At 44.1% G+C, this 24,423-nt stretch overlaps 1 protein-coding gene across 1 annotated transcript in view; it reads right to left on the reverse strand.

Moving 5' to 3' along the window:
* MYH15 (myosin heavy chain 15) overlaps nt 1-23,938 on the reverse strand; it is a 62,378-nt gene extending 38,440 nt beyond the window's left edge. The window contains exons 1-15 of the mRNA XM_026659048.1: nt 23,845-23,938; nt 22,481-22,584; nt 21,477-21,620; nt 20,058-20,214; nt 17,001-17,028; nt 14,691-14,784; nt 12,034-12,054; nt 11,327-11,419; nt 7,459-7,522; nt 7,261-7,359; nt 5,511-5,614; nt 4,889-5,027; nt 4,629-4,747; nt 2,529-2,678; nt 146-316 (exon numbers count right to left, since the gene is read on the reverse strand). Of these exons, the coding sequence (XP_026514833.1) occupies nt 146-316; nt 2,529-2,678; nt 4,629-4,747; nt 4,889-5,027; nt 5,511-5,614; nt 7,261-7,359; nt 7,459-7,522; nt 11,327-11,419; nt 12,034-12,054; nt 14,691-14,784; nt 17,001-17,028; nt 20,058-20,214; nt 21,477-21,620; nt 22,481-22,584; nt 23,845-23,935 (1,578 nt within the window). The 5' untranslated portion in view covers nt 23,936-23,938. The remainder of the gene's footprint in view (nt 1-145; nt 317-2,528; nt 2,679-4,628; nt 4,748-4,888; nt 5,028-5,510; nt 5,615-7,260; nt 7,360-7,458; nt 7,523-11,326; nt 11,420-12,033; nt 12,055-14,690; nt 14,785-17,000; nt 17,029-20,057; nt 20,215-21,476; nt 21,621-22,480; nt 22,585-23,844) is intronic.
* Between the last annotated feature and the right edge of the window lie 485 nt (nt 23,939-24,423).

A 24,423-nucleotide genomic window follows, 5' to 3' on the forward strand; every position in this document is an offset into this window, starting at 1 on the left:
AAGGGGGGGGAGTGAGGGAAAAGAAAGATGAGGGCAAAAGAAGATAAGACCACATAGCTACATTGGAAATAAAAGAAGTCTCCAAGATGAGCATTATGCATGAAAACAGGTCTGAACATACATGCCTTTGTGCTCCTGTACGTACCTTTTCAATTAGGTCAATGCAGGCCTGCAAGTCCAAGCCAAAATCAATGAATACCCATTCAATGCCTTCCTTTTTGTATTCTTCTTGCTCCAAGACAAACATGTGGTGATTGAAAAACTGTTGCAGTTTTTCGTTTGTGTAATTGATGCAAAGTTGCTCAAAGCTGTTATACTATGGTGCAGAAGTGGAAAAGAGAAACAGTCACACAAAATTAAATATGAACAGAGTTCAGTGGAAGGGGTCAGGCATGGAAGAAATAGTCTAAATCTAAAACTATGTATCAGGTAACTGCCAGAGAGGCTACAGGGGAGTTTGTCAGGCTAACTGCTTCCTAATGTGCAGTACATAGATACATGAGAATTTCCAGATTTGATCAGAACACTGGTCCATCAAGTTCAGTATCTTCCTCTGACAGCAGTTAAAACCCAGTGCTTCCTAGGAAAGCAAAATCAACACATCAGCCAATTTGTGAAGCACTGTGCATGGGAAGTAACATTCCTTCTTGGCCCCTGTGGTAATCAATTTACTTTCAGGTGATTTGATCACTAGAGACATTTAGTAGGGTAAAGAACAAATGTGACCGAAGAGAGAATCATGAACTAGAATCTGCAAAGGTGTTGATATCAGTGGGCACTGGTGGCACTCAACACCTTGCAAGATCGGGCATGCAGTTCATGCTTGAATTGAGGAGGTTTGGGACATTCGATAAAGATGGTCAGCTCCAAAAGTTAGGTAGGACTTCTGTCTCATCTGCTCTTGACTCATGCATTTGAAGTTGACTGGAATAAGGTGTGCTTTAGGGTATTTTATTCCAAGGAGTCTTCATCTTAGAGAGGAAACTTATTATGTTCTGTGATATTGTTCATATCATTATAATGTCTTTGTAAACTGTGCTGCCAAAGCACCAAAAATATACACCAACATTCCTTTGATGTCAGTGGCAAGTCAATAGAAAGCAGCATCGTAAAGAGTCAGAGCACGGGCTGACAAACCAGGCAGATGAAATGAGTGGTTTACATTGACCTGGTAAATAAACAAAGAACAATTGCCATCCACACTCTCAATTAATTTCAAGCAGACTTTCTACAGCCAGGTATTTCTGAGTGTGAATGGGTAGAGGACCATTACCTGGTCTGCAGTGAACAAGGAATTAAGTCCAGTTTAGCTCCCCCCCGCCCCGTATAGGTGTCCCCAGAAGACAAAGCAGGAAAGGATACCAATGGGAAGGCTGGGCTCCACACCAGCATTCTTAGGACCAGGACCGGCTCTAGTTTTTTTGCTGCCCCAAGCAAAAAAACAAACAAACAAACAAAAAACCCTCCGAGAGCGAGGTGCCGCCCCTGGAATGCCGTCATGCCGCCTCTAGAGTTGTGCCGCCCCAAGCGCGTGCTTGGTTTGCTGGTGCCTAGAGCTGGCCCTGCTTAGGACTAGGCTGAACTCCATGCTAGGGAATCTTTCAGTATATTTTCTAGTTATGTTGGCACATATTGAATTTCCTTCTTGTAAACACTGCCCTCTAGCCTTCAAGAATACACGTTGAGGAAGAAGCCTGTAACAGGGTGCTGGCCAAAAAGGTTCTGGCCAGGCCCCTGTTAGCCCAGCTCCAATTAAGGGGTATTAATTGGTGCTGGCTGGGTGTGGCGCGCAAAAGGGCTTAAGGAAAAACACCTGCGGGCCTTGTTAACCAGGAGGCTATATAAAGCTGGCAGGAAGGAAGCAGGGAGGGGGGGAACAGGAAAGGGAGGAGCCTGTGACTGTAGTTCCCAGCTGGCTGAAGAAGCTAGCGGTCTCCCAGGGAGCTGGCTGGAATGGACCGTATATAAACGGTGGTGGGAATTGGCACAAGGAATAAAAGGGCATTGGTGCTTGCATAACAAGCGGTCTCCGACTGATTTTTGGGATGAGCAGCGAAGTGCTCCGTTACAAGGCCTTAGCAATCAAGATACTTTACTCACATACTTCAGTTTACAAAGACATTATAATGATATGAACAATATCACAGAACATAATAAGTTTCCTCTCTAAGATGAAGACTCCTTGGAATAAAATACCCTAAAGCACACCTTATTCCAGTCAACTTCAAATGCATGAGTCAAGAGCAGATGAGACAGAAATCCTACCTAACTTTTGGAGCTGACCATCTTTATCGAATGTCCCAAACCTCCCCAATTCAAGCATGAATTGCATGCCCGATCTTGCAAGGTGTTGAGTGCCACCAGTGCCCACTGATATCAACACCTTTGCAGATTCTAGTTCATGATTCTCTCTTTGGTCACATTTGTTCTTTACCCTACTGTCCATTTAGAAGAAAGATGAAACCCAAGAACTATTGCTAAATAGCATTTGGTGGCCTTCAGCTGAGTCCTTACCAACCAATACTCACATCAAAGATTTCAAAGCCAGCAATGTCCAAGACCCCAATGAAGAACTGTCTTGGCAGCCTAGTGTCCAAGGTCTTGTTAATACGGATCACCAGCCACTTGAACATTCGATCATACACTGCCTTGGATAAGGCCCCAACAGCATACACAACCTAAAGGACAGGTTTCAAACACAGTTATCAGGTAATCAGGATGACTGTATGCCTTTACAGTACACAATACTTCTCATCTCAAGGTATTTTAGCTATTAAACCTCTGCTTGTAGTTTGAAGACAGTTTTGCAGTAATCCTGACTCCGAGTGACAAATGCCTAGCGAAATTAGGAAAGCTTTCCCCATAAGCTGTGCTGCACCTTATTTCTGTAGCACTAGCAATAATGTATTTTATTAAATCTATTTATCTGGGGCCAAATCCCAGCCTTACCCCACTCCTTGCTGAAGAGCTGGGCAGCACATTGCAACTTGGGATAACATGGCAACCCTGGACTGCAGCTAGAAACTGGAGAGGGAAGCAGACCGCCACTGATGGCTGTGCACCCTTCTACTGACTCATGAGGGCTCTGTATCCCAGGTCCATGGTGGTGACATCAAAGAGGCCCACTATCTCCCTGAATGTGGTGGGAATAGAAGATGTCCTCCACAGATGCAGAGGATCTGAATGGGTCTGAATAGCCCCAAGTTTACCATTGGCTAACTGCTCCTTATGTTTTGGAAAGTGCCATGGTCCTCAAACTTGTATCTCTGATGGCTAACTGTCTGTGATGGAAGGGACTCTCAAAATATTAAAACAACCCAACACAACTAAACACACTAAATAGCACCAGGCAATGCTTCTTCATTATCCTCTCAAAAAGCCAACTGTGCCAAGAGGAGAGGATGCACATAATATCTGATGGTGCTCTGATTACGAATCGTACACCAGTACCTTGTCTTCAGAGACCCGTTTTCATTGTAACCTAAACTCTTCAGCACCATCCATGCTGTTACTACTCCGACTTTTCAGAGAAACAGCAGCACTAACGTAATGCCTTCTTTACTAGGTAAAGTAAGAGATACTAATGCGTGAGATTGCTTTGATCCAGACTGGGGTCTTTGGGTTCTAAAATTATGTAAGCGACCAATGAATAAATAATAACAATCCACGACTCAGTTCTTCTAGGTGACTAATTCAGGTCCAGAGTTGTGTCAACTGCACAAGTCAGTGTATCTAAGTGGTTTCCTTGAGTGGGTGCTGTTATTACATAATGGAAACAATGCTACTGGAAAATCTCCTCCTTCCATTATTCCCCTGTAGCACTGCCCTTGGGCTCATTACCCTATATCACTTTTTAAAAATTATTAATGGCAAGAACCTACTCTGTGGCCCTGATACCAACAACAGTGCAGTCAGAGGCAGAGTAGCACATGGCAGCAGCACAAAGCAGACTGCTGGACTGAGCCCCTTACTTGGGAAAGAAATCCAGGACTCAAGCTCAGTGGTTTGAACATCGGCCCGCTAAACCCAGGGTTGAGCGTTCAATCCTTGAAGGGGCCATTTAGGGATCTGGGGCAAAAATCTGTCTGGGGCTTGGTCCTGCTTTGAGCAGGTGGTTGGACTAGATGACCTCCTGAGGTCCCTTCCAACCCTGATATTCTATGATTCTATGAAAAACAAGAGTCCAGCTGGGTGAGAGAGTCCACTGTATGCCAGGACAAATGGTGAAGAAAGGACAAGGTGGGAAAGCTTTTTAGAGTTGCCCAAAGTTTTGACAGAACTGGGCCCAATTCAGTTTTAAATCTACCCATGGCCAACACAATTATTAAAAAAACCAGACATGGGCTTTAGTCCATGATTGAGATGACATTTCCACAAATCAATAAGCTGTCCGCACCCAGGAAAAAAATTGTTTTCCAGGGGGAAAAAAAACCCCTTTGCGATAAGATATAATTTTGGATTATAAAGAGATAAATTAGAAGACAGTCCAGTGCTTGTATAATGCAGAGACATTACATTAATATTTTTAGCTATCTTTTCTTTGTGTAAAGTTCTAGAGCAAAAAGCTGTCAGCTTGTAGAACAGATGTCCAGTCTGTTGGATCAAATGCCTGGAAAGCTTCTTCTCACCTGTTCGACACTTTGACCTTTGGTGACGTACTCATTTCCAACTTTCACTCTGGGGTGCAACAAACCCTTAACCAAATCAGAGGAGTTAAGTCCCATCAGGTAAGCAGCTTTATCAGTATCTAGTCCAAAGAAACAGGATTTCAAATTAATTTTAATTGATACTTGAAAACATGCCTGCACAGGAACAGGAATTAGGTCTATCAATTTTTAAACAGAGAAACTGGACAATGGCTTCTGAATTATTTCTAGGTTTGCCTTACTTTCAGTGCCATCAGCCTCTGCTTGCTCCTCCCTGGGTCTTTGTTTAAATTTCATGTTCCCAAAGTGCATGATCGAACCAGTCAGCTTGTAGGCACCATACTTTTCATCGGGAATAAATCCCAAGATGTCCATGGCTTGCTATAAAAAGGAAACACGAGAGAATATTTTGTTACTTGCCTCTTCGATAATACCAGCATCTTACAGTTCCATAAGGCATCTCTGAATGGCCGGCATTACAAACTGTTCTGCAGATCTCTCTGAAACAGGAGCTATTATAACAGTCTTGAGACCACTCATTGCAGGGGGCATTACTTAGTCACACTAGAAATCCACATTCTTCTCAGTGACTCCACTCCATGGACCTTTTATATGAAAGTGAAGAGGATTTTGTGCCCAGGAACAATACTTGCAGATGTTCAAGACCAGATTGTAAGGATTATCAAATCTCATGCTTCATGGTGTGAAACAATTAACACCTGGGCTCCACTCCTGCTTCCATTTACATCACTGGTAAAAATACCAATGATTCCAGTGAGAGTAGGACTGGGCCACTGACAGTTTCTTCCCTCAACACACACTCATTTAATGTATCAAGCAAATGCCAAATTAATGAGGTCTTACATCTGTTGCCATCAGCTCTTCTCCGTCATCCAAATTGTCCACAGTCACTGCCCCTTGTGAAGAAAAGTGGAAGTCATAGGGATTGGTAGACACCAGCAACATATCTGCAAAAGAACCATCATAGTCAAGCAGCGCCTCTCCAGATGGCCTGAAACTGATTCAAGATGAAAAAGAATCCATTGTTTGACATCTCTCTCTCTGTGTACAACTTCACACGCACTTAGAGCATGTGTCTCCTGAAGAGACAGTTTTAAAAAGGGGAAACTAAGGCTTGAAAACATTCAGAAGTTACACCCTGTTGGCATCTTCTACACACAGGTAATTAGCTGGTACCCTCTCGTAATCCCAATTCCACCAGGCAAAAACATTGTTTTCATTATCCATGATTGGCTACTAATACAGCTAGGCTATGCTAAAATACCTTATTTTGGTTACCTCATCCTTTCACCCACTCCCCTGTGCTTGATTCATTCACCTTTTATTATTGTCTTTTAGACTGTAAAGTCTTTGGGGCAGGGACTGTCACGTTTGAACAGTGTTTGTCCCCAACCTTACCGAGGCAGTAAGTCAGTGGCAGAGCCAGGAATCAAACCCAAGAATCTACCCTCTCAGTTCTCATTTCAACCACTGTACCCTACTCCCTCTCTCAGACTAGTGACCAAGAATTGGAGAGAGCAAGAATAAAAAAGTGTCTGTAAATACACATCTATTACCCAGGAGTACGTGAAGGTCATTGGTCATGCATGTGGATGCGTGTTTTTGGGCACATGCCCACTGTACATCTTTAGAGATAATAGGACCCATACACATACAGAAGAGCAAATATCTCAGCATGATCCAAGACAGGGGCGTTGGACAATAAATAAGGTAGAGGACCAAGTATGGGTGTTCTGTGCTCTGCCATGTTTCCAAGCTACACTCAGAGAATAATGTATTTTAAGAATCCTTGGGCTGAGTTGTCCTTCGCTAGCCTGGTGTTTTAGGGGAATTCTCACTATCCTGAGGCGAGTAGAAAAAATATTTCACACTGTTGTCAATTAACAACAGTGCAACTAAGCTTCTGCTCCACTACTTCCTTCTCTTCCATAATGAAAAACAAAAATGAAAGCTACATATTATAGAAAGTACTTTGCTCTGCAAATGTTTGTGGAATTTGCATCCTCTGAAACAAATGTGAACACTATACATTTGGGCAGGAGTCTTGCCTAATGGCACAAGCAGGGAATTGGGTTATCTTCCTGCCTTTACTACAGATGTCCTGAGTGATCTTGGGCAAGTCCTTTAATCTTTTTGTGCCTCAATTTCCCCACATTTAAATGGGGATGCCCCCCAAACCTTACTACCTCAGATGCTGTTTTGAGGCTTATTGTTTCTAAGATGCTTTGTGATCCCTGGCTACATAAATGTTAAGTATTATTGTTTATTATATATAGTAGAAAACAAAATATTTTAAAAATCCAACCTGGAATTCCATTCTCCTATTCTAACATGTAACACTTGTTAACATTAGTGGGCATTCTGTATCTGCATGTCAAAATGAAAATTGCCCTTCCTGTTGCTGCTGTCAAAAAAACCTCATTTTAAAAGATCCACAGATTAATGACATTTCATTTTGACAGACTCCATTTTTTTGACAAGTGGAAGCATAAGGATCCTCTTGAACATAACAGTATTTTTTTGCCTTTGGCCATTTACCCAGTCAGGTAAGGCCTGGCTTTTTGCACTCACCCACCCAATATTTTAGGCTTACCTTGTAGCTCTGCTTTCTTTCCTGACAGGATTTGGTAGAAGATATGATAGGATCTTTCACCTGGCTGCTGGAAAATCACTCGGGATTTCTCCAGCAAATCTGGGTAGATAATAAAAAGTTCAGTAAGAGAAAGCTTCTTCTCTGAAGTGTCAGACACGAATTTGTGATTCTATAGCAAGGAGAATGATTGTTGCTTACAAATTTCAATATCAGCAGATGACAGCTTGCCTGTGGTTCCAAAATGGATTCTGATAAATTTACCCTAATTTTGCAAAAGAAGATTCTAATTACTGCAAATAATCTGTAAAGAGGTACAACAAATATCAAAATACAATGCCTGCATGATAGTTAGACTGTTTAGGATCTATTAGCTTTCTAATGTGGGGAGAGGGTATTTTCCAAGAAGATATGCTGAATATACCAAATGTAGTGCTTAACTGAGTTATATATTGTGCTTAACAGTTTTCAAAGCCTAGACAAACACACACAGTGACGCGCATGTTTGTTTAGGCTTTGAAAAGTGTTAAGCACAATATATAAGTATGTTAATCAGAACACATAGTAGATTTTTTTATATATTACACGCACACACACTCAAAACACTTATGACATTGTTGGCATCACTGAAACTTGGTGGGATAATACACGATTGGAATGTTGGTGTGGATGGGTACAGCTTGCTCAGGAAGGATAGACGGGGAAAAAGGAAGAAGGTGTTGTCTTATATATTAAAAATGTACACACTTGGACTGAGGTGGAGATGGACATAGAAGACGGAAGTGTTGAGAGTCTCTGGGTTAGACTAAAAGGGGTAAAAAAACAAGGGTGATGTCATGCTAGGATTCTACTACAGGCCACCTAACCAGGTGGAAGAGGTGGATGAGGCTTTTTTTAAACAACTAACAAAATCATCCAAAGCCCAAGATTTGGTGGTGATGGAGGACTTCAACTATCCAGATATATGTTGGGAAAATAACACAGCGGGGCACAGACTATCAAATAAGTTCTTGGACTGCATTGCAGACAACTTTTTATTTCAGAAGGTTGAAAAAGCTACTGGGGGGAAGCTGTTCTAGACTTGATTTTAACAAATAGGAAGGAACTCATTGAGAATTTGAAAGTAGAAGGCAGCGTGGGTGAAAGTGATCATGAAATCATAGAGTTTGCAATTCTAAGGAAGAGTAGAAGGGAGTACAGCAAAATAGAGACAATGGATTTCAGGAAGGCAGATTTTGGTAGCTCAGAGAGCTGATAGGTAAGGTCCCATGGGAATCAAGACTGAGGGGAAAAACAACTGAGGAGAGTTGGCAGTTTTTCAAAGGGACACTATTAAGGGCCCAAAAGCAAGCTATTCCGCTGGGTAGGAAAGATAGAAAATGTGGCAAAAGACCACCTTGGCTTAACCACGAGATCTTGCATGATCTAAAAAATAAAAAGGAGTCATATAAAAAATGGAAACTAGGACAGATTACAAAGAATGAATATAGGCAAACAACACAGGAATGCAGGGGCAAGATTAGAAAGGCAAAGGAACAAAATGAGCTCAAACTAGCTACAGGAATAAAGGGAAACAAGAAGACTTTTTATCAATACATTAGAAGCAAGAGGAAGACCAAGGACAGGGTAGGCCCACTGCTCAGTGAGGAGGGAGAAACAGTAACAGGAAACTTGGAAATGGCAGAGATGCTTAATGACTTCTTTGTTTCGGTCTTCACCGAGAAGTCTGAAGGAATGCCTAACATAGTGAATGCTAATGGGAAGGGGGTAGGTTTAGAAGATAAAATAAAAAAAGAACAAGTTAAAAATCACTTAGAAAAGTTAGATGCCTGCAAGTCACTAGGGCCTGATGAAATGCATCCTAGAATACTCAAGGAGCTAATAGAGGAGGTATCTGAGCCTCTAGCTATTATCTTTGGAAAATCATGGGAGACGGGAGAGATTCCAGAAGACTGGAAAAGGGCAAATATAGTGCCCATCTATAAAAAGGGAAATAAAAACTAACTACAGACCAGTTAGTTTAACTTCTGTGCCAGGGAAGATAATGGAGCAAGTAATTAAGGAAATCATCTGCAATCACATGGAAGGTGGTAAGGTGATAGTGAATAGCCAGCATGGATTTGTAAAGAACAAATCGTGTCAAACCAATCTGATAGCTTTCTTTGATAGGATAACGAGTCTTGTGGATAAGGGAGAAGCGGTGGATGTGGTATACCTAGACTTTAGTAAGGCATTTGATACGGTCTCGCATGATATTCTTATTGATAAACTAGGCAAATACAATTTAGATGGGGCTACTATAAGGTGGGTGCATAAGTGGCTGGATAACCGTACTCAGAGAGTTGTTATTAATGATTCCCAATCCTGCTGGAAAGGTATAACGAGTGGGGTTCCACAGAGGTCTGTTTTGGGACCGGCTCCGTTCAATATCTTCATCAACGACTTAGATATTGGCATAGAAAGTACGCTTATTAAGTTTGCAGATGATACCAAACTGGGAGGGATTGCAACTGCTTTGGAAGACAGGGTCATAATTCAAAATGATCTGGACAAATTGGAGAAATGGTCTGAGGTAAACAGGATGAAGTTTAACAAAGACAAATGCAAAGTGCTCCACTTAAGAAGGAAAAATCAGTTTCATACATACAGAATGGGAAGAGACTGTCTAGGAAGGAGTATGGCAGAAAGGGATCTAGGGGTTATAGTGGACCACAAGCTAAATATGAGTCACCAGTGTGATGGTGTTGCAAAAAAAGCAAACATGATTCTGGGATGCATTAACAGGTGTGTTGTGAGCAAGACACGAGAAGTTATTCTTCCGCTCTACTCTGCGCTGGTTAGGCCTCAACTGGAGTATTGTGTCCAGTTCTGGGCACCGCATTTCAAGAAAGATGTGGAGAAATTGGAGAGGGTCCAGAGAAGAGCAACAAGAATGATTAAAGGTCTTGAGAACATGACCTATGAAGGAAGGCTGAAAGAATTGGGTTTGTTTAGTTTGGAAAAGAGAAGACTGAGAGGGGACATGATAGCAGTTTTCAGGTATCTAAAAGGGTGTCATAAGGAAGAGGGAGAAAATTTGTTCATCTTAGCCTCTAAGGATAGAACAAGAAGCAATGGGCTTAAACTGCAGCAAGGGAGGTTTAGGTTGGACATTAGGAAAAAGTTCCTAACTGTCAGGGTGGTTAAACACTGGAATAAATTGCCTAGGGAGGTTGTGGAATCTCCATCTCTGGAGATATTTAAGAGTAGGTTAGATAAATGTCTATCAGGGATGGTCTAGACAGTATTTGGTCCTGCCATGCGGGCAGGGGACTGGACTCGATGACCTCTCGAGGTCCCTTCCAGTCCTAGAATCTATGAAAAAGAATCTATGAAAAAACATACCTGTGAGAAGGTAAGTATTATCATACACATTTGACAGACTAAGATACAAACATGTCCACCTAGCAAGGCTATGTGGTGTTCAACTGCCTGGTGCATCTTCACATTTTCCTAGGTTTGTGTGGCTATCTAACTCAGGTGGAGCAGTGAGGCCATAAATGGTAGTAGTTCTCTCCTGACCAGCGTTCTTTTTCCATTGCCCTGTTGGATTGTTACTTCTGGTCTTGACCTTACATCATGCTGCCCAACCTGTTCTACCCACTAGGTTATCAAAACAGGGCTGTTGTTTTCATGGTCCCTTGCTCTTGGAATTTGCCCAGACAATAGGGCTCAATATTTCATTAAATTTTACCCAAATTATTTATACTTCAGCTGATGCATGCCCTGTTTAATCATTTGCAGTCTCCGTGTTGAAAAGAGCTACTATGTGCATACCCCTCTCTCTTTTTAAGTTATGCTCTTTGGTGTGGCATTTTTTAAAATATCGTCAACAGTATTTTTTCTTGATTTGATCATCGTTAGTTACATTTCAACCATGAAGCAATCCAAGCACCTAAGTGGAGGAAATGAGAGGTGTTTTATAAATAGGATGAATACATTATTATTATTACTACATCATGCATGATTATTATATATGTTATTAATAAGGGCAGGTTAACAAGACATTTGAACTACAGACTGGACTTACAAAACGCGAGGAGTTGTCATTTCTCAGGGTTTTGGCATTCCCAAAGGCTTCTAAGGCAGGATTTGCTTGGATGATTTGATCTTCCAAGGTTCCCTAAAAATCAAAGGGTTGAAACACGGTTAATAACCATCAGCATAGAAACACATTATACAAATCTAACTCAACATGTGTACTTCAGTTATATTAAGTGACTTGGCTCACACCTGTAGCTAGTACAGCCTGGACAGAGCACAGGAGCAGAATTCTCAGCCCTCAATATTCTAAAATCCTTGAACCCTAACAGCTGTCTTGTAGATTTCATGCCGAATGGCAACTGAGAACAAGTAAACCAACCCTGTTTTTGAAGTCCTATAGCACAGGTGTATACCCAAGTGTGTACATGTATGGGAGGCACTATAGAATAAAGTGAGAAGCATTGACTAAATAACAGATACGTTAGTATTGGTTGAAGGCACTCGAAATTCCTAATGGGTGAGATTTTCAATCACAACTAGAGGATTTAGAACTCCACATAACTCCCATTAATTTAAATTAGCTTATGACTATGTGCTGAAGTGAACTTAATTTGAATAGTCTAGGCTCAGTTGGAATATGGGACAATATAGAATGGAATTATATTAAACAGAGGCTCATGACCTGCCCTTGGCAAACCAAGTACCATTTTCAGATTGAAAATATAAGACAAAATAGTGAAGTCATCTACTTACCCCAGTCTTGGTGGCTGGTTGCTACCAAAGGAGCAATAACAATAATAACAACAACAAAGAAAGAAAGAAAAAGGGGGACATTATGATTACTACCATGAAGGAGATTATGAAAGACGGAAAGATTAGCAAGGATTAAAGTTCTAGTCAGCACAAACCAGGCAAGCTCTAGGCATATACAGTGTGTGAAGCTCACACATTTTGTGGGGGATGGGGCCAGAGGTGAAACTAAGCTGGTCCAGTCTGGTATGGTGTACCGGCAAGAGCCAGTACGCCAAGCCGGACCGGACCGGCTTCCCCAGGCTGGCGATTTAAAGGACCCAGGGCTCCCTGCAGCGGCTGGAGCCCCAGGCCCTTTAAATCGCCTCCAGAGCCCCTCTGCTGGAGCCCCGGGTTAGCGGTGGCAGGGCCAGCTCCAGGCACCAGCTTAACAAGCAGGTGTTTGGGGCGGCCAAGGGACAGGGGCAGCACCTGCGGCAATTTGGGGGCGGTAGGTCCCTCACTCCCTCTAGGAGCGAAGGACCTGCCGCTGAACTGCCGCCGCCGATCGTGGTATTTTTTTTTGTTTTGTTTTCCAATTGCTGCCGCTGATCGCGGCTTTTTTTGTTGTTTGTTGTTGCTTGGGGCGGCAGAAATGCTGGAGCCGGCCCTGTCCGGTGGTAATTTAAAGGGCCTAGAGCTCCAGCTGCTGCAGGGACCCCCAGGCCCTTTAAATCACCCCTGGAGCCCTGCTGCTGCTACCAGGGGGCTCCAACAGTGGGGCTCCGGTGGTGCTTTAAAGGGCCCGGGGCTCCCCGCAGCAGCCTGAGCCCTGGGCCCTTTAAATCACCGCCTGAGCCCCACTGTCAGAGCCCTGGAGTAGTGGCGGCAGGGCGCCCAGTGATTTAAAGGGCCCACGGCTCCCCGCAGTGGCCGGATCCCCGGGGCCTTTAAAGCACCCGCCGGAGCACCATTGCCGGAGCCCTGGGGTAGTGACGGCAGGGCTCCCATGGTGATTTAAAGGGCCTGGAGCTCCGCTGCAGTAGCGGCGGCCAGAGCCCCGGGCCCTTTAAATTGCCACTGAGCCCCGGGACTCCCAGCCACCTCTGCAGCTGGTAGCTCTAGGGGTGATTTAAAGGCCCCAGGGATCCCAGCTGCAGCCGGAGCCCCAGGGCCTTTAAATCTTGATTTAAAGGACCCGGGTATTTAAAGGCCCCGCCTCTTCCGGTTGAGGCCACGCCTCCTGCTCAGGACTCCGGAGTACTGGTAAGTCCTTTAAGTTACTTTCACTCCTGGGTGGGGCTCATTGACAGCACCCCCTCTCCCAGTGCATACTGCTGGCCTCCCTCTGCTGCTGTTACCCCCTGCTCCTGGCACATCTTGGAATAGGAAAGTATGGGTCCAACCTTGTTTGTTCCCACAATCCCTTATCCAAACCAGCTGCCCCAGTGGATTCCAATCAGAACAACAGACAAACCGGATGCAGAGCTAAGACATGGTATCAGAGAACAAGAACAAAAGGATGCAAGCAGAAATAGACAAGCTTTAGAAAACTGGATCCTGTGGCATCTGAACTTCTGGAGCTGTAATATCTATTATTGATCATGATGAAGACAATGGAGATAAAGTGTTACCTCATTTATCAAACTATGGCCGAACTTCCAATTTCAGTCTCCAGTCTGCATGATTCAGTGTGTATGCCCAACTGACTCCATCCCTCAAAATCAGGCACCCACCTGGTTTGCACATATAAGTTTGGCTACTGGGCACTCAGCCACCTGATAAGTGTTTTGCATGCACAAAATGAGTGCATGCATGGTTTCGTGTCATCATCAGTTACATGTACAAAATCAGGGACTGACTGACAATTGGGCCCTGTATATGCAGTATAGAGGACTCACTTAGTCCACCACAGAAGTGTATTCAGTTTAGAGGTGAAATGAGGCAACTGTTGGTTGAACAGCTCACAACACCACTACACAACAATATTCAAATGGAATTCCAGGCAGTGAGTACAGGCAGAGTGTAACTTACCAAACTGGAATTTAGGAGAGCTGGTTGAAATTTTTTTGTCAACATTCTTTTTTGAGAACCCCTCCTCCCCACTTCAAACAAACAATAAAATGTTTTTCAACAAAACAATAGTTTTGGTGAGAAATTTTCCAAGTTTTTGACAACCAAAACCATTTTTAGGTTTGTTTTTTTTAAACAAATACCCAAAACATTCAGCAAAAAAATTAATTGAAAGCAGAAAGTTCATTTTTATCTAAGTTTTTCATGGAAAAGAAAAGATTGCATTCTAGAGCTGATCAAAAACTGTCAGGACATCAAGGCTAATGGTTTCTGGAAAAAAGTGCCATGCAATCTTTAATAATCACAAGTGGTAGAAGCCTTGGCTTTGCTGTCCCATCTGGAAGGCAGCAGCTTCAGTAGAAGCTAAGCCCCTAACACCATGTTGGGGAAGACTAGTGCGGACTCAGAAGGAGAAACGCCACTTTTTGAGTCATTAACACCTTTTCCCCAAGCACCCAGTCTTTTCCTTTTGGATCTCCTGTCCAAGTGGTGATCATGTCCACTGCTGCTTAGCATGTGAGATCTGATGGTATGATTACAGACTCATAGGTAGGTTTCACACAATAGGAAAATCTTGGCTGTCATTAAATAGCCCCTTGCATACTCACACTTTTTTTCCCAGTTTCCCCGATTGCTGCGACTGTGGCAAAATACTGAATGACACGCTTTGTATTCACAGTCTTGCCGGCACCAGATTCTCCACTAAAAGCAGAGGGATAATAATGACACTTCTAAAACCAGCCATAATTAGTCCTTTCACCCTCCAGTCCTGCCAACTCTTCATTCCTGACAGGCTCTTCTCAGCTGCTTCTTGTGCTCCTACTGCTGATGCTTGGACTTTAGAGTGGCAATTCATACCACTGACAGAACGAACAGGGATGAACGTTGGCAATAGCAGTAACTAATTATTCACCTGACTGGGCTCAGAAATGTAATAATCCTTTGCACTGTGTAGTGACTTCCATCTAAGTACAGTGAGTCGCATTACAAACATCAAGTCTCAACACTTGAGATAGGTGAATGTTACAGACAGTAGGGTCAGGGCCGGCGCAACCCATTAGGCGACCTAGGCGGTCGCCTAGGGCACTGCCATTTGCGGGGCGGTGACCGCGGTGGTATTTCGGCGGTGGGACCTTCCGCCGCCTCTGTGGGGTGGCAGCATTTCGGCGCTCCTGAGTAGGGTCCAGAAAGGCAAAGTTACTTGCCCAACATTACACAGCAAGTAGCTGAGCTGTGAATAGTATCCAAGCACCAGGCTCTACAAACTGGGCTCTAGCCCTAGACCATGCTCCCTGCTTTGATTGTCCTGGTTTGCTCCCTCCCTACACTTGACTGCCTCGTCAAAATGCCTAGTTTAAATACATTTTGTGCTGGTGAAAGGTGCCATATTAACCACTTCAGGAAAAGAGGTCTTCTGTCTACCCATAGGACAGATAGAGCAAGGGCAGCAACAGCACACCTTTCTTCTGTGCTGCCTTCCCAGTGTGCCTTGTGCCTGGACTGAAAGGACCACATCTAGTTGGTTAGAGAAGAGGTCACAGTCAGTTAAGTCCTGAGCTACTCATTTCACACTGGCTAAAGCACAGCCATCTGATGGCAACAACTTCCAATCACGAACTCAGACTCAGACTTTAAGATCAGAAGGGACCATCATGATCATCTAGTCCAGTGGTCTCCAACCTTTTTACACCCAAGATCACTTTTTGAATTTAAGGGCAACCCAGGATCTACCCTGCCCCCTCCTTGAGGCCCCACCCCACTCACTCCATCCCCCCCCCATCACTCGCTCTCCCCCACCCTCACTCACTCTCACCGGGCTGGGGCAGTGGTTCTGGAGGGGGTGTGGGCTCTGGGCTAGGACTGAGAGGTTCGCAGTGTGGGAGGGGACTCTGGGCTGAGCCTGGGGCAGGGGGTTGGGGTGCAGGAGGGGGTGAGGGGTGCATGCTCTGGGAGGGAGTTTGGGTGCAGGAGCGGGCTCTGGGCTGGGGTAGAGTGTTGGGGTGTAGGAGGGTGTGCTGGCTCTGGGAGGGGAGGTCAGGGCTGGAGCTTGTGGTGCAGGAGGATGTTCGGGGTGCAGGAGGGAGTTTGGGGTTCTGGCTCCGGAAGGGGGCTCAGGACTGGGGTGTGGCTCCTGACGGGCAGCACTTACCTCCGACAGCTCCCAGTCAGCAACACAGCATGGCTGCTGCTAAGGCAGGCTCCCTGCCTACCCCGACCCCATGCTGCTCCCGGAAGGGGCCAATGCGCCCCTGTGGCCCTTGGGGGGGAAGGGGGGTTGGCGGCATGAGGTTCTGCATGCTGCCTCTCTCTGCAAGCACTGCCCCCGGCGCTCCCATTGGCCACAGCCCCCCATTCCCGGCCAATGGGAGCTGTGGGGGTGGTGCTTGCAGAGAGAGGCAGCATGCAGAGGGAGACTCCTGCCCCCCTGCCCTCAGGGCTGCGCTGGCTGCTTCTGGGAGTGGTGTGGGGCCGGAGCAGGCAGGGAGCCTGTCTTAGTGGCAACCATGCTATGTTGCCGGAGATCGCGATCGACTGGTTGGCGACCACTGATCTAGTCTGATCTCCTGCACATTGCAGGCCACAGAACCTCCCCCACCACCCTCTCCTGTAATAGACCCTAGCCTCTGGGCTGAGTTACTGAAGTCCTCAAATCATGGTTTAAAGACTTCAAGTTACAGAGAGTTCACCATTTAAAGGTCAAGTTAAAAACAGTCACTCTAGAAATGCAAGACTGTGTACTCCATTCTTAGCATTGAAACTGGATGTCCAGGATGTCATTCACCTGGAAATTGCTCGGCATTCAAGGGTTAACTGAGTTTCCATCCCACCCATTCACAGACATTGCATTTCAGAAGGACTTTTTTTTTTTTTTTTTTTCAGTAATAGATTCCCAAACCAGATGAAAAATATACACCTACGTGATCAGCATAGACTGGTTCTCTCGATCTACGGAAACAGAAAAGGAGAAGAAAGGCAGGTTATTAAAAGTATGAGACCGTAACAGGAAACAAATGGAAGGATCCAATCTTTAGAGGCCACTGTAAAGTATAGCACATTAAATGCTCCAGTGCTTTGTCCAATCCAGTTTTAAAAGTCAAGTGATGTTCATTCCGCCACTTCTCCTGAGAAACTATGCCATCATGTAAAAGCAAAATGTTCCTCCTGTTCCTCCTAAGCATGGCTTTGCTCACTTCCAACTGGTTCTTCTGCTCGTGCCTCACTGGACCACCCTAAACAACTCCTCTCCCCCCTCGATGTTTACACAGAGATAGTTCCTTTATATGTATAATTACTGTAAGTACACTCAAGTTTCGTTGTAGGCTTAAAATAAAAAAAAGAATTTGGCCCAAATTCATCTTCGTTTTAATTCCACTGACCTCAGTGAGTTACACCCAGGATTTATTTGGCCCATTCTGACCATAATTGTGCCATTAGCTGATAAACCAACTTCTCTTCAGAGCCATGTTTATGTCAACATCCCTCTGTTCTCCACCCTCTCCCATTCTCTTCCAATTGTTAGTCCCTTTTCGAGAGCAGGATAAGACTCCTGTAGTTTCTAAAAAAAAAAAGGGGTTAAAAATCACACGCTCCAGTAATTGCTTTTTTGCATTTCCACCTGTAATAAGATTTCCTTAGAGTAGCTGGCATGTGTGCACCATCACTGCCCTCTAATGGAAGGAATTAGACTTGATCAAATATTTATTGCATTGTGTCTAGTGGATATAAAGCCTACTACTACTAACTGCTAATGAGATTTTCCACTAATTCAAGAGGCAGTGCGTGTGGCCTAGATGCAGAAGATCCAGCATATCTTCCTCCATGATTAGGTGTTCAGATTTCACAGCAATTAGTGTAGAATAGGTGCATAGATGATGCATGTATAGTTTAGACCAGTGTCTCTCAAACTTATTTGATCACTTCCCCCTTCTTTGTGTCTGTAGTAGGTTATGCCCTCCCCCCCACGCCAGAAAAGTACATACACTGATAAAAAAACCCACCATGCAACTCTCACTAATATTAAAACAGTAAGGCATTGATTCAATCCGAGCCAATGTAATAAGAGCAAAAGCAAAACTGTGATTATGGTTGATGCTTACAATTAAATGTGCACGCCACACTTAATTGTAAGCACCTGTGTAGTAACGGCCATTGATTTGTGGCTCTCCCTCATTTTTAGCTCTAGTTTGGTTTCCCCTCAATTTGTTAAAATCCTCTGCAACTAACTACTCTTTGAAAGTGAACCAGCATTTCCTCAACTACAGAAATAGTATGGACTTCAGGAAGTAATGCAAAGACAGACAGCTCCGAGCTTTGAGCCAAGGATTTCAGACAGGTTGCATCAGAACAAAAAATCAGATATTTATTTTCACATAACGTATTATGAAGGTGGGATGCCAACTTTCCAATCGCACAAAACCGAACACCCTTGTCCCACTCCCAGCCCCGCCCCTTCCCCAAGGCCTTGCCCCTGCTCACTCCATCCCTGCCTCCCTCCGCTGTACACTCTCCCCCACCCTCACTCACTTTCTGTGGGCTGGGGCAGGGGGTTGGGTTGTGGGAGGGGGTGAGGGCTCCAGCTGGGGGTGTGGGCTCTGGGGTGGGGCCAGAAATGAGGGGTTCAGGGTGCGGGAGGGGGCTCCGGGCTGGGGCAGGGGGTTGGAGTGCAGGAGGGGGTTTGGGGTGCAGGCTCCAGCTGGGCAGCACTTACCTTAGGCAGCTTCCGGAAGCAGCTGGTATGTCCAGCTCCTAGGCAGAGGGGTCAGGGGGCTCTGCATGCTGCCCACTCCTGCAGGCACCGCCCCCGCAGCTCCCATTGGCCATGGTTGTGGCAGTGTGCGGAGCCCCCGTGGCCTGCCCTGTGCCTAAGAGCCAGATGGAAGCCACATGGAGCCTGCCTTAGCCCACTGCACCACCAACTGGACTTTTAGCGGCACAGTCAGCGGTGCTGACTGGTGCCACCAGGGTCCCTTTTAGACCCAGCATTCTGGTCGAAAACCAGATGCCTGGCAACCCTATATGAAGGTGCTCATGAATCTAGAGTTAACTTCCATTTTAACTCCTATTTTTCCTCCTCCTCTACCCCTCATTGAAGTAACTGATTTCTTTGCACATTGGGATGCTTAAACTAGAGCGTAGGACACTTTTTTACTGAGAATTTGTAAGTTGCAAGATTAAAGAGGTTTATTTCCTACTTAATTGAAAGTTATGTGCCTTGCATTTTTCCTCAGGGCCTCATGTTTTGTTGGGGTTTTTTTGGTTTTTTTTGGTTCTCACATTTTCAGCAGTAGTAGATTTTCAAAGCTCCAATGGTCACACAGAGATAGCTCTTCACACACTCAGCACTGGACAATCTTTAGGAATGTTCATCATTAGGGACTGGAACCACAGAGAGTATAGGAGGAGATCAAACTAGTTTAAGCTAGTTTTATTACCCTATTTGTTTTCTATCCCTTGATTGGATAAGCTTATTCTTCTTATTAGAAGACTTGAACAAGTCACTGGGGCTTTGGGCAGGTCTACACTTACTTCCTGATTCGGCGGCAGGCAATCGATCTTCTGGGATCGATTTATCGCGTCTTGTCTAGACGCGATAAATCGATCCCGGATCAATCCTGGAAGTGCTCGCCGTCGACGCCGGTACTCCAGCTCGGTGAGAGGAGTATGCGGCATCGACGGGGGAGCCTGCCTGCCACGTCTGGACCCGCGGTAAGTTCGGACTAAGGTACTTCGAATTCAGCTACGTTATTAACGTAGCTGAATTTGCGTACCTTAGTTCAAAGTGGGGGGTTAGTGTGGACCAGGGCTTTGTATCTCTCTGTTCTCAAGTCTAAACCCCTTTGTAGAGTACCTGTATACTCAGTGCTGGTAGGTTTCACTGTTAAAATTCTATCCAGTAAAAAAAAAAAATAGTGAGCATCAGTCACATAGGCAAAATAACGTCAATTCAAGTTTGAAAAGCAAATGATGCTACTTACTGCGCAGCATGTCATTGTATGCGTTATCTGCAATGGAGAAGATGTGAGGGGGAGCCTCTGACCGCCTCTTGCCTTTGTATGCATTAACTACCTCCGGGTTGTAGACTGGAAGCCATTTGTAGGGGTTTATAGTCACACAGAATAAACCTGAATAGGTCTAAAAAGGAACCCAAGATGGGGAGTAAATGGCCTTTATCTAGAGTGAGATCTAAGACAAATCTATCAAATTAATATCAGTCATCCATTAGCTCTTACATAGTGCCTTTTGGCCCAGATTTTTAAAGGTATTTAGGCGCTGCTCCACTCAGCATTAAAAGGCCTAGGTGACTTAGATGACCAAGTCCCATTTTCAAAAATGACTTAGGCACTTAGGGTATACGTATACTGCAATTAAAAACCCATGGCTGGCCCGTGCCAGCTGACTTGGGCTCGGTCTGTGGGGCTGTTTAATTGAAGTATAGATGTCTGGGCTCAGGCTGGAGCCCGGCTGTACGACCCTGTGAGTTAGGAGGGTCCCAGACTTCAGGCTGCAACCTGAGCCGGAATGTCTACACTACAATTAAACAGCCCTATAGCCCAAGCCCAAGCCAGCCAGCAAGGGCCAGCCACAGGCGTCTAATTGCAATGTAGACATACCCATAGAAGCCTAAGTCTCACTCAAAGTCGCTGTCCTTTATCCATTGATATTAAAGGACTTTACAAAAGGAAGATAATAAGCATGAGCCCTGGTTAACATATGAGAAGCTAAAGAGCAGAGATGAATTCTGCTTTGAAATATGCACATGCAGCTTCCAATGATTTCAGTTAGAATTGGGGAAAATTTGGCCCTATTAAGTTAGTTGCTGTTGAAGCTTGTCCTTGCAGTGGATAGAAATTGCATTGATCTTTCTTTTTGGGGAGCTACAGTACCAGGGAAGGGTTTAGAACCAAACAAGATAGACAGATAGTGAGGCTGCAGACAGGAAAATAGAAAGCCAACTTCCCTCCCCCTCACCTGCCCCCCGCCAAAAAACAAAACAAAAACAAAACAGTTACACACATTTTAAGCTTGAGCCATTGATGCCTAAGAAACTAGGAATGTCTATGGAGGGCTCTTGATTAGTACTGAGAGTGGTATAAAATGAACCAGTTCTCCAGTGTTTGGATGAGCAGAAAAATATCCTGTTGTCCATTCTGCTGCCCCACCCCTTGAGGCAAAAAACACTGCCTTTATTTGCTTTTGCCTTTAGCTTAGTGTTCAGACACAAAATTGACACACACACACCCCAACATATTTCCTTTCTGAAAATGTGTGAATTAACCCCAATTTTAGGGTCAATCAATGTTGGAAGTAGAATACACAGTACAGGAAAAATAGTTAGCATCATGACACTTGTGGAATACATTTCAAAACACATACGTTGAACCAATGACCCTTACATAAATCATCCAGTGGCTATAGCGCCTGTTCAAATTGTGCAGCACAGATGCCTCATTAAGGTGAGTCAACATAGCCATGTCCTCAATCATGTCAAACTTCGGGGGGTTCATCGGCTGAACATCATCTTCTTTTAGAGTGATGGTCTGCAGAGACAGATAAGTATAACATTGCTGGCAACTACTCTCACCTTGTCTTTCCACACTACCTACAGTGTGACATTGAAAATGCAACAAGTGAGCCGATGACACACCTTTAAAGAGACGCTCATGTGTATTGACTATTGTATTTTTTAACCAGTAGAAACTAAGCATTACTATTTTTTATTTATTTATATTCTGATACCACCCAGAGATGGTGGCCCCATTGCACAAATACAGGGGGACAAACAGTCCGTGTCCCGATCTAACTACACAGGACAGACGGGGAAAACTCCACAGGGTCAGAGGGAAAACGAAGGAGGGGATGCAGCTTGCTCAAAGGTCACAGAGGAGGTCAGTGGCAGAGCCAGGAATAAGACACAGGTCTCCTCAGTCCCAGTACAGCACACCCTGCGCACTACACGACACCACCTCCCTGGCAGGCTCTTTTACTGAAATGTCAAATGACTCTCTCAGACCACACACATTTCTGATTCTTTGGGACCAGAGAAGAAATTTTCCCAGCATAAGGAAATTCTTCAGATCAACCTGTCCTACATACATGATGTTGTTCACTGTTAGAGGTAACAGATGTCAGATGAGCACGAGGCATAAGAACAGGGAAAGACAGACAGAGGTGGTAAAATATAAGTTGTATGATCTTGGAAATCACTAAGTACAATGCAGTTTAATTTTTTTCCTCTGGGATAGGATTGGTCAGTTGCGTACTTTGCTCTTCAATACCAGAAAAGAGAAAAAAAATGTACAGAAAAAAAATCACACACATGGGTTGTGGTTATTAACTGGTTTGATTCTGTTTACACCAATCATCCACATTGATAGACAAATGGAAAAATGTTCCATACCTTTCCATCCACAGTCTCAACAGTGACTTTGCCACCGCTGCTCTCTTTAATATCAGCTTCAATATAAGCGTTCTTTTCATCAGGAATCCAACACCTCCTCTTCCCTATGGAATCAAACAGGTAATGATTCACCATATTATACAGCTATTGAGTAATATTGCTAAGATTACTTCCATACCACAAGCATACTGAAACCTTAGGCCATATCACACAGTCAAACCAAGTGCTTTACGTCCACCAATAGCCATGGGAGCTGCATGTGTAGCTGCATGTGGGGTATAAAGTCCCTTAATATTACTTTTATGTTTCCCATTTGCAAATTCAACTTTTCCCTTCTATAGAGCCTTTCCTCAGGGTATGCAAAACATTCCACAAACGTTAATTAAGCCTCAACACCCCTGGAGAAAGGTAAGCATCATCACCAACTTACAGATGGGGAAACCATGGCACAGATGTTAAGTACCTTCTCCAAAGTCATCCAACAAACCACTATCAGAACTAAGAATAGATCCCATGTTTCTTGCTTCCCAGCCATGTGGCATAATCACACTTTCACATTCTTTTAATTATGTCTACTACTGTTTGTCATGTAAATCATGAATAGCAGTAACAATGTGTGTCCAGCTACACGCATCTCCTTTCCTGGGCTAGGAGTAACTGGACTAGCTCCAAGTTGTCTAAAAACTATTACTCTTTACTATGGAATAGTACAAATAATGTATTGATATACACAATAAATCCCTTCTCATCTATGCATTTATACTCTCACTCGTTATGCTGCCTGAAGATCCTCTATGAATGTGTTGCAAGAAAAATAAGTTATGGGAAACAAATCTTACAAAGTGAGGTCTGCAGACTAAATTCAAATCATACACTGTCAGTAAAAAGTTGTCTGTGTACACAGAGTAGATTTCAGATGGACATGTAGACAATAGCAATACAAAGAGGGGAGGGATAGCTCAGTGGTTTGAGCATTGGCCTGCTAAACCCAGGGTTGTGAGTTTAATCCTTAAGGAGGCCATTTAGGGATCTGGGGCAAAAATCTGTTTGGGGATTGGTCCTGCTTTGAGCAAGGGGTTGGACTAGATGACCTCCTGAGGTCCCTTCCAACCCTGACATTCTATGATTCTATTAATGTACTGGTAGTATAAATATAGATGCATTAGTCAGACCAGGGTAATCAATGTTTTTATTACAGTGGTATCAGTGTGCTACACATTTTAAATATACAAATATGAAAAAGTCCCTCTCCTGAAGAATTTACAGTTGCAAAGTTCCTAATTTGTAAATCCAATGAAGTATTCAGTTCACCAACTATTTCAGGTTAACAGGCCCAGAGCAGAGGAAAACATATTCTGTCTTACCATCAAATGCCACAGTTTGTAATATCATTATCTCCTTCTCGCTCTTCCTGAGGAAAGGTGAAGCCTCCCCGAATTCCGACATGTCCATCATCTTGGCGAGTTCTCTAGACAGTGCAGCCCAAAGAGAGAAGAAAAGGATCTAGTCTACAAAATAGAAAATACTCCCGTTTTACAACAAATCTGAGATATGATCCAAAACATACAGAAAAAAATGATAAGGATTAAAGCTGTCAAGGGTGCCTGTAATAAGGGTGGCTACAAATTTCAAATGCAAATTTAACAAGTCAACTAAAGATTCTGGGCCACGTGTCCTCAGTTCACCTCTTCCCTTGCAAGCTCTTGGAAGTCAATGGAGTAGTAGCCATAGTTGTGGATCACAATTTTCTCCATGGGAGAATTTGGTCTAGCCTTTTTTTCTGGCACAAATGGTAAACTATCATTTTAAACCAGAGTTCAGAAGACAAATGGAGCTGTGAGCTCCTGCATGTGAAAACTGATGCACTTCAGTCCTGCTTGAGTCATTCACAATCAAGTGGGGGAGGGGAAGAGTTTCAAAACCGCTCAACGTTGCCTAATTCT

This window comes from Terrapene carolina, unplaced genomic scaffold (genome assembly GCF_002925995.2).
Source record: "Terrapene carolina triunguis isolate 2854851 unplaced genomic scaffold, T_m_triunguis-2.0 Scaffold558, whole genome shotgun sequence".
Classification (NCBI taxonomy): Eukaryota; Metazoa; Chordata; order Testudines; family Emydidae; genus Terrapene; species Terrapene triunguis.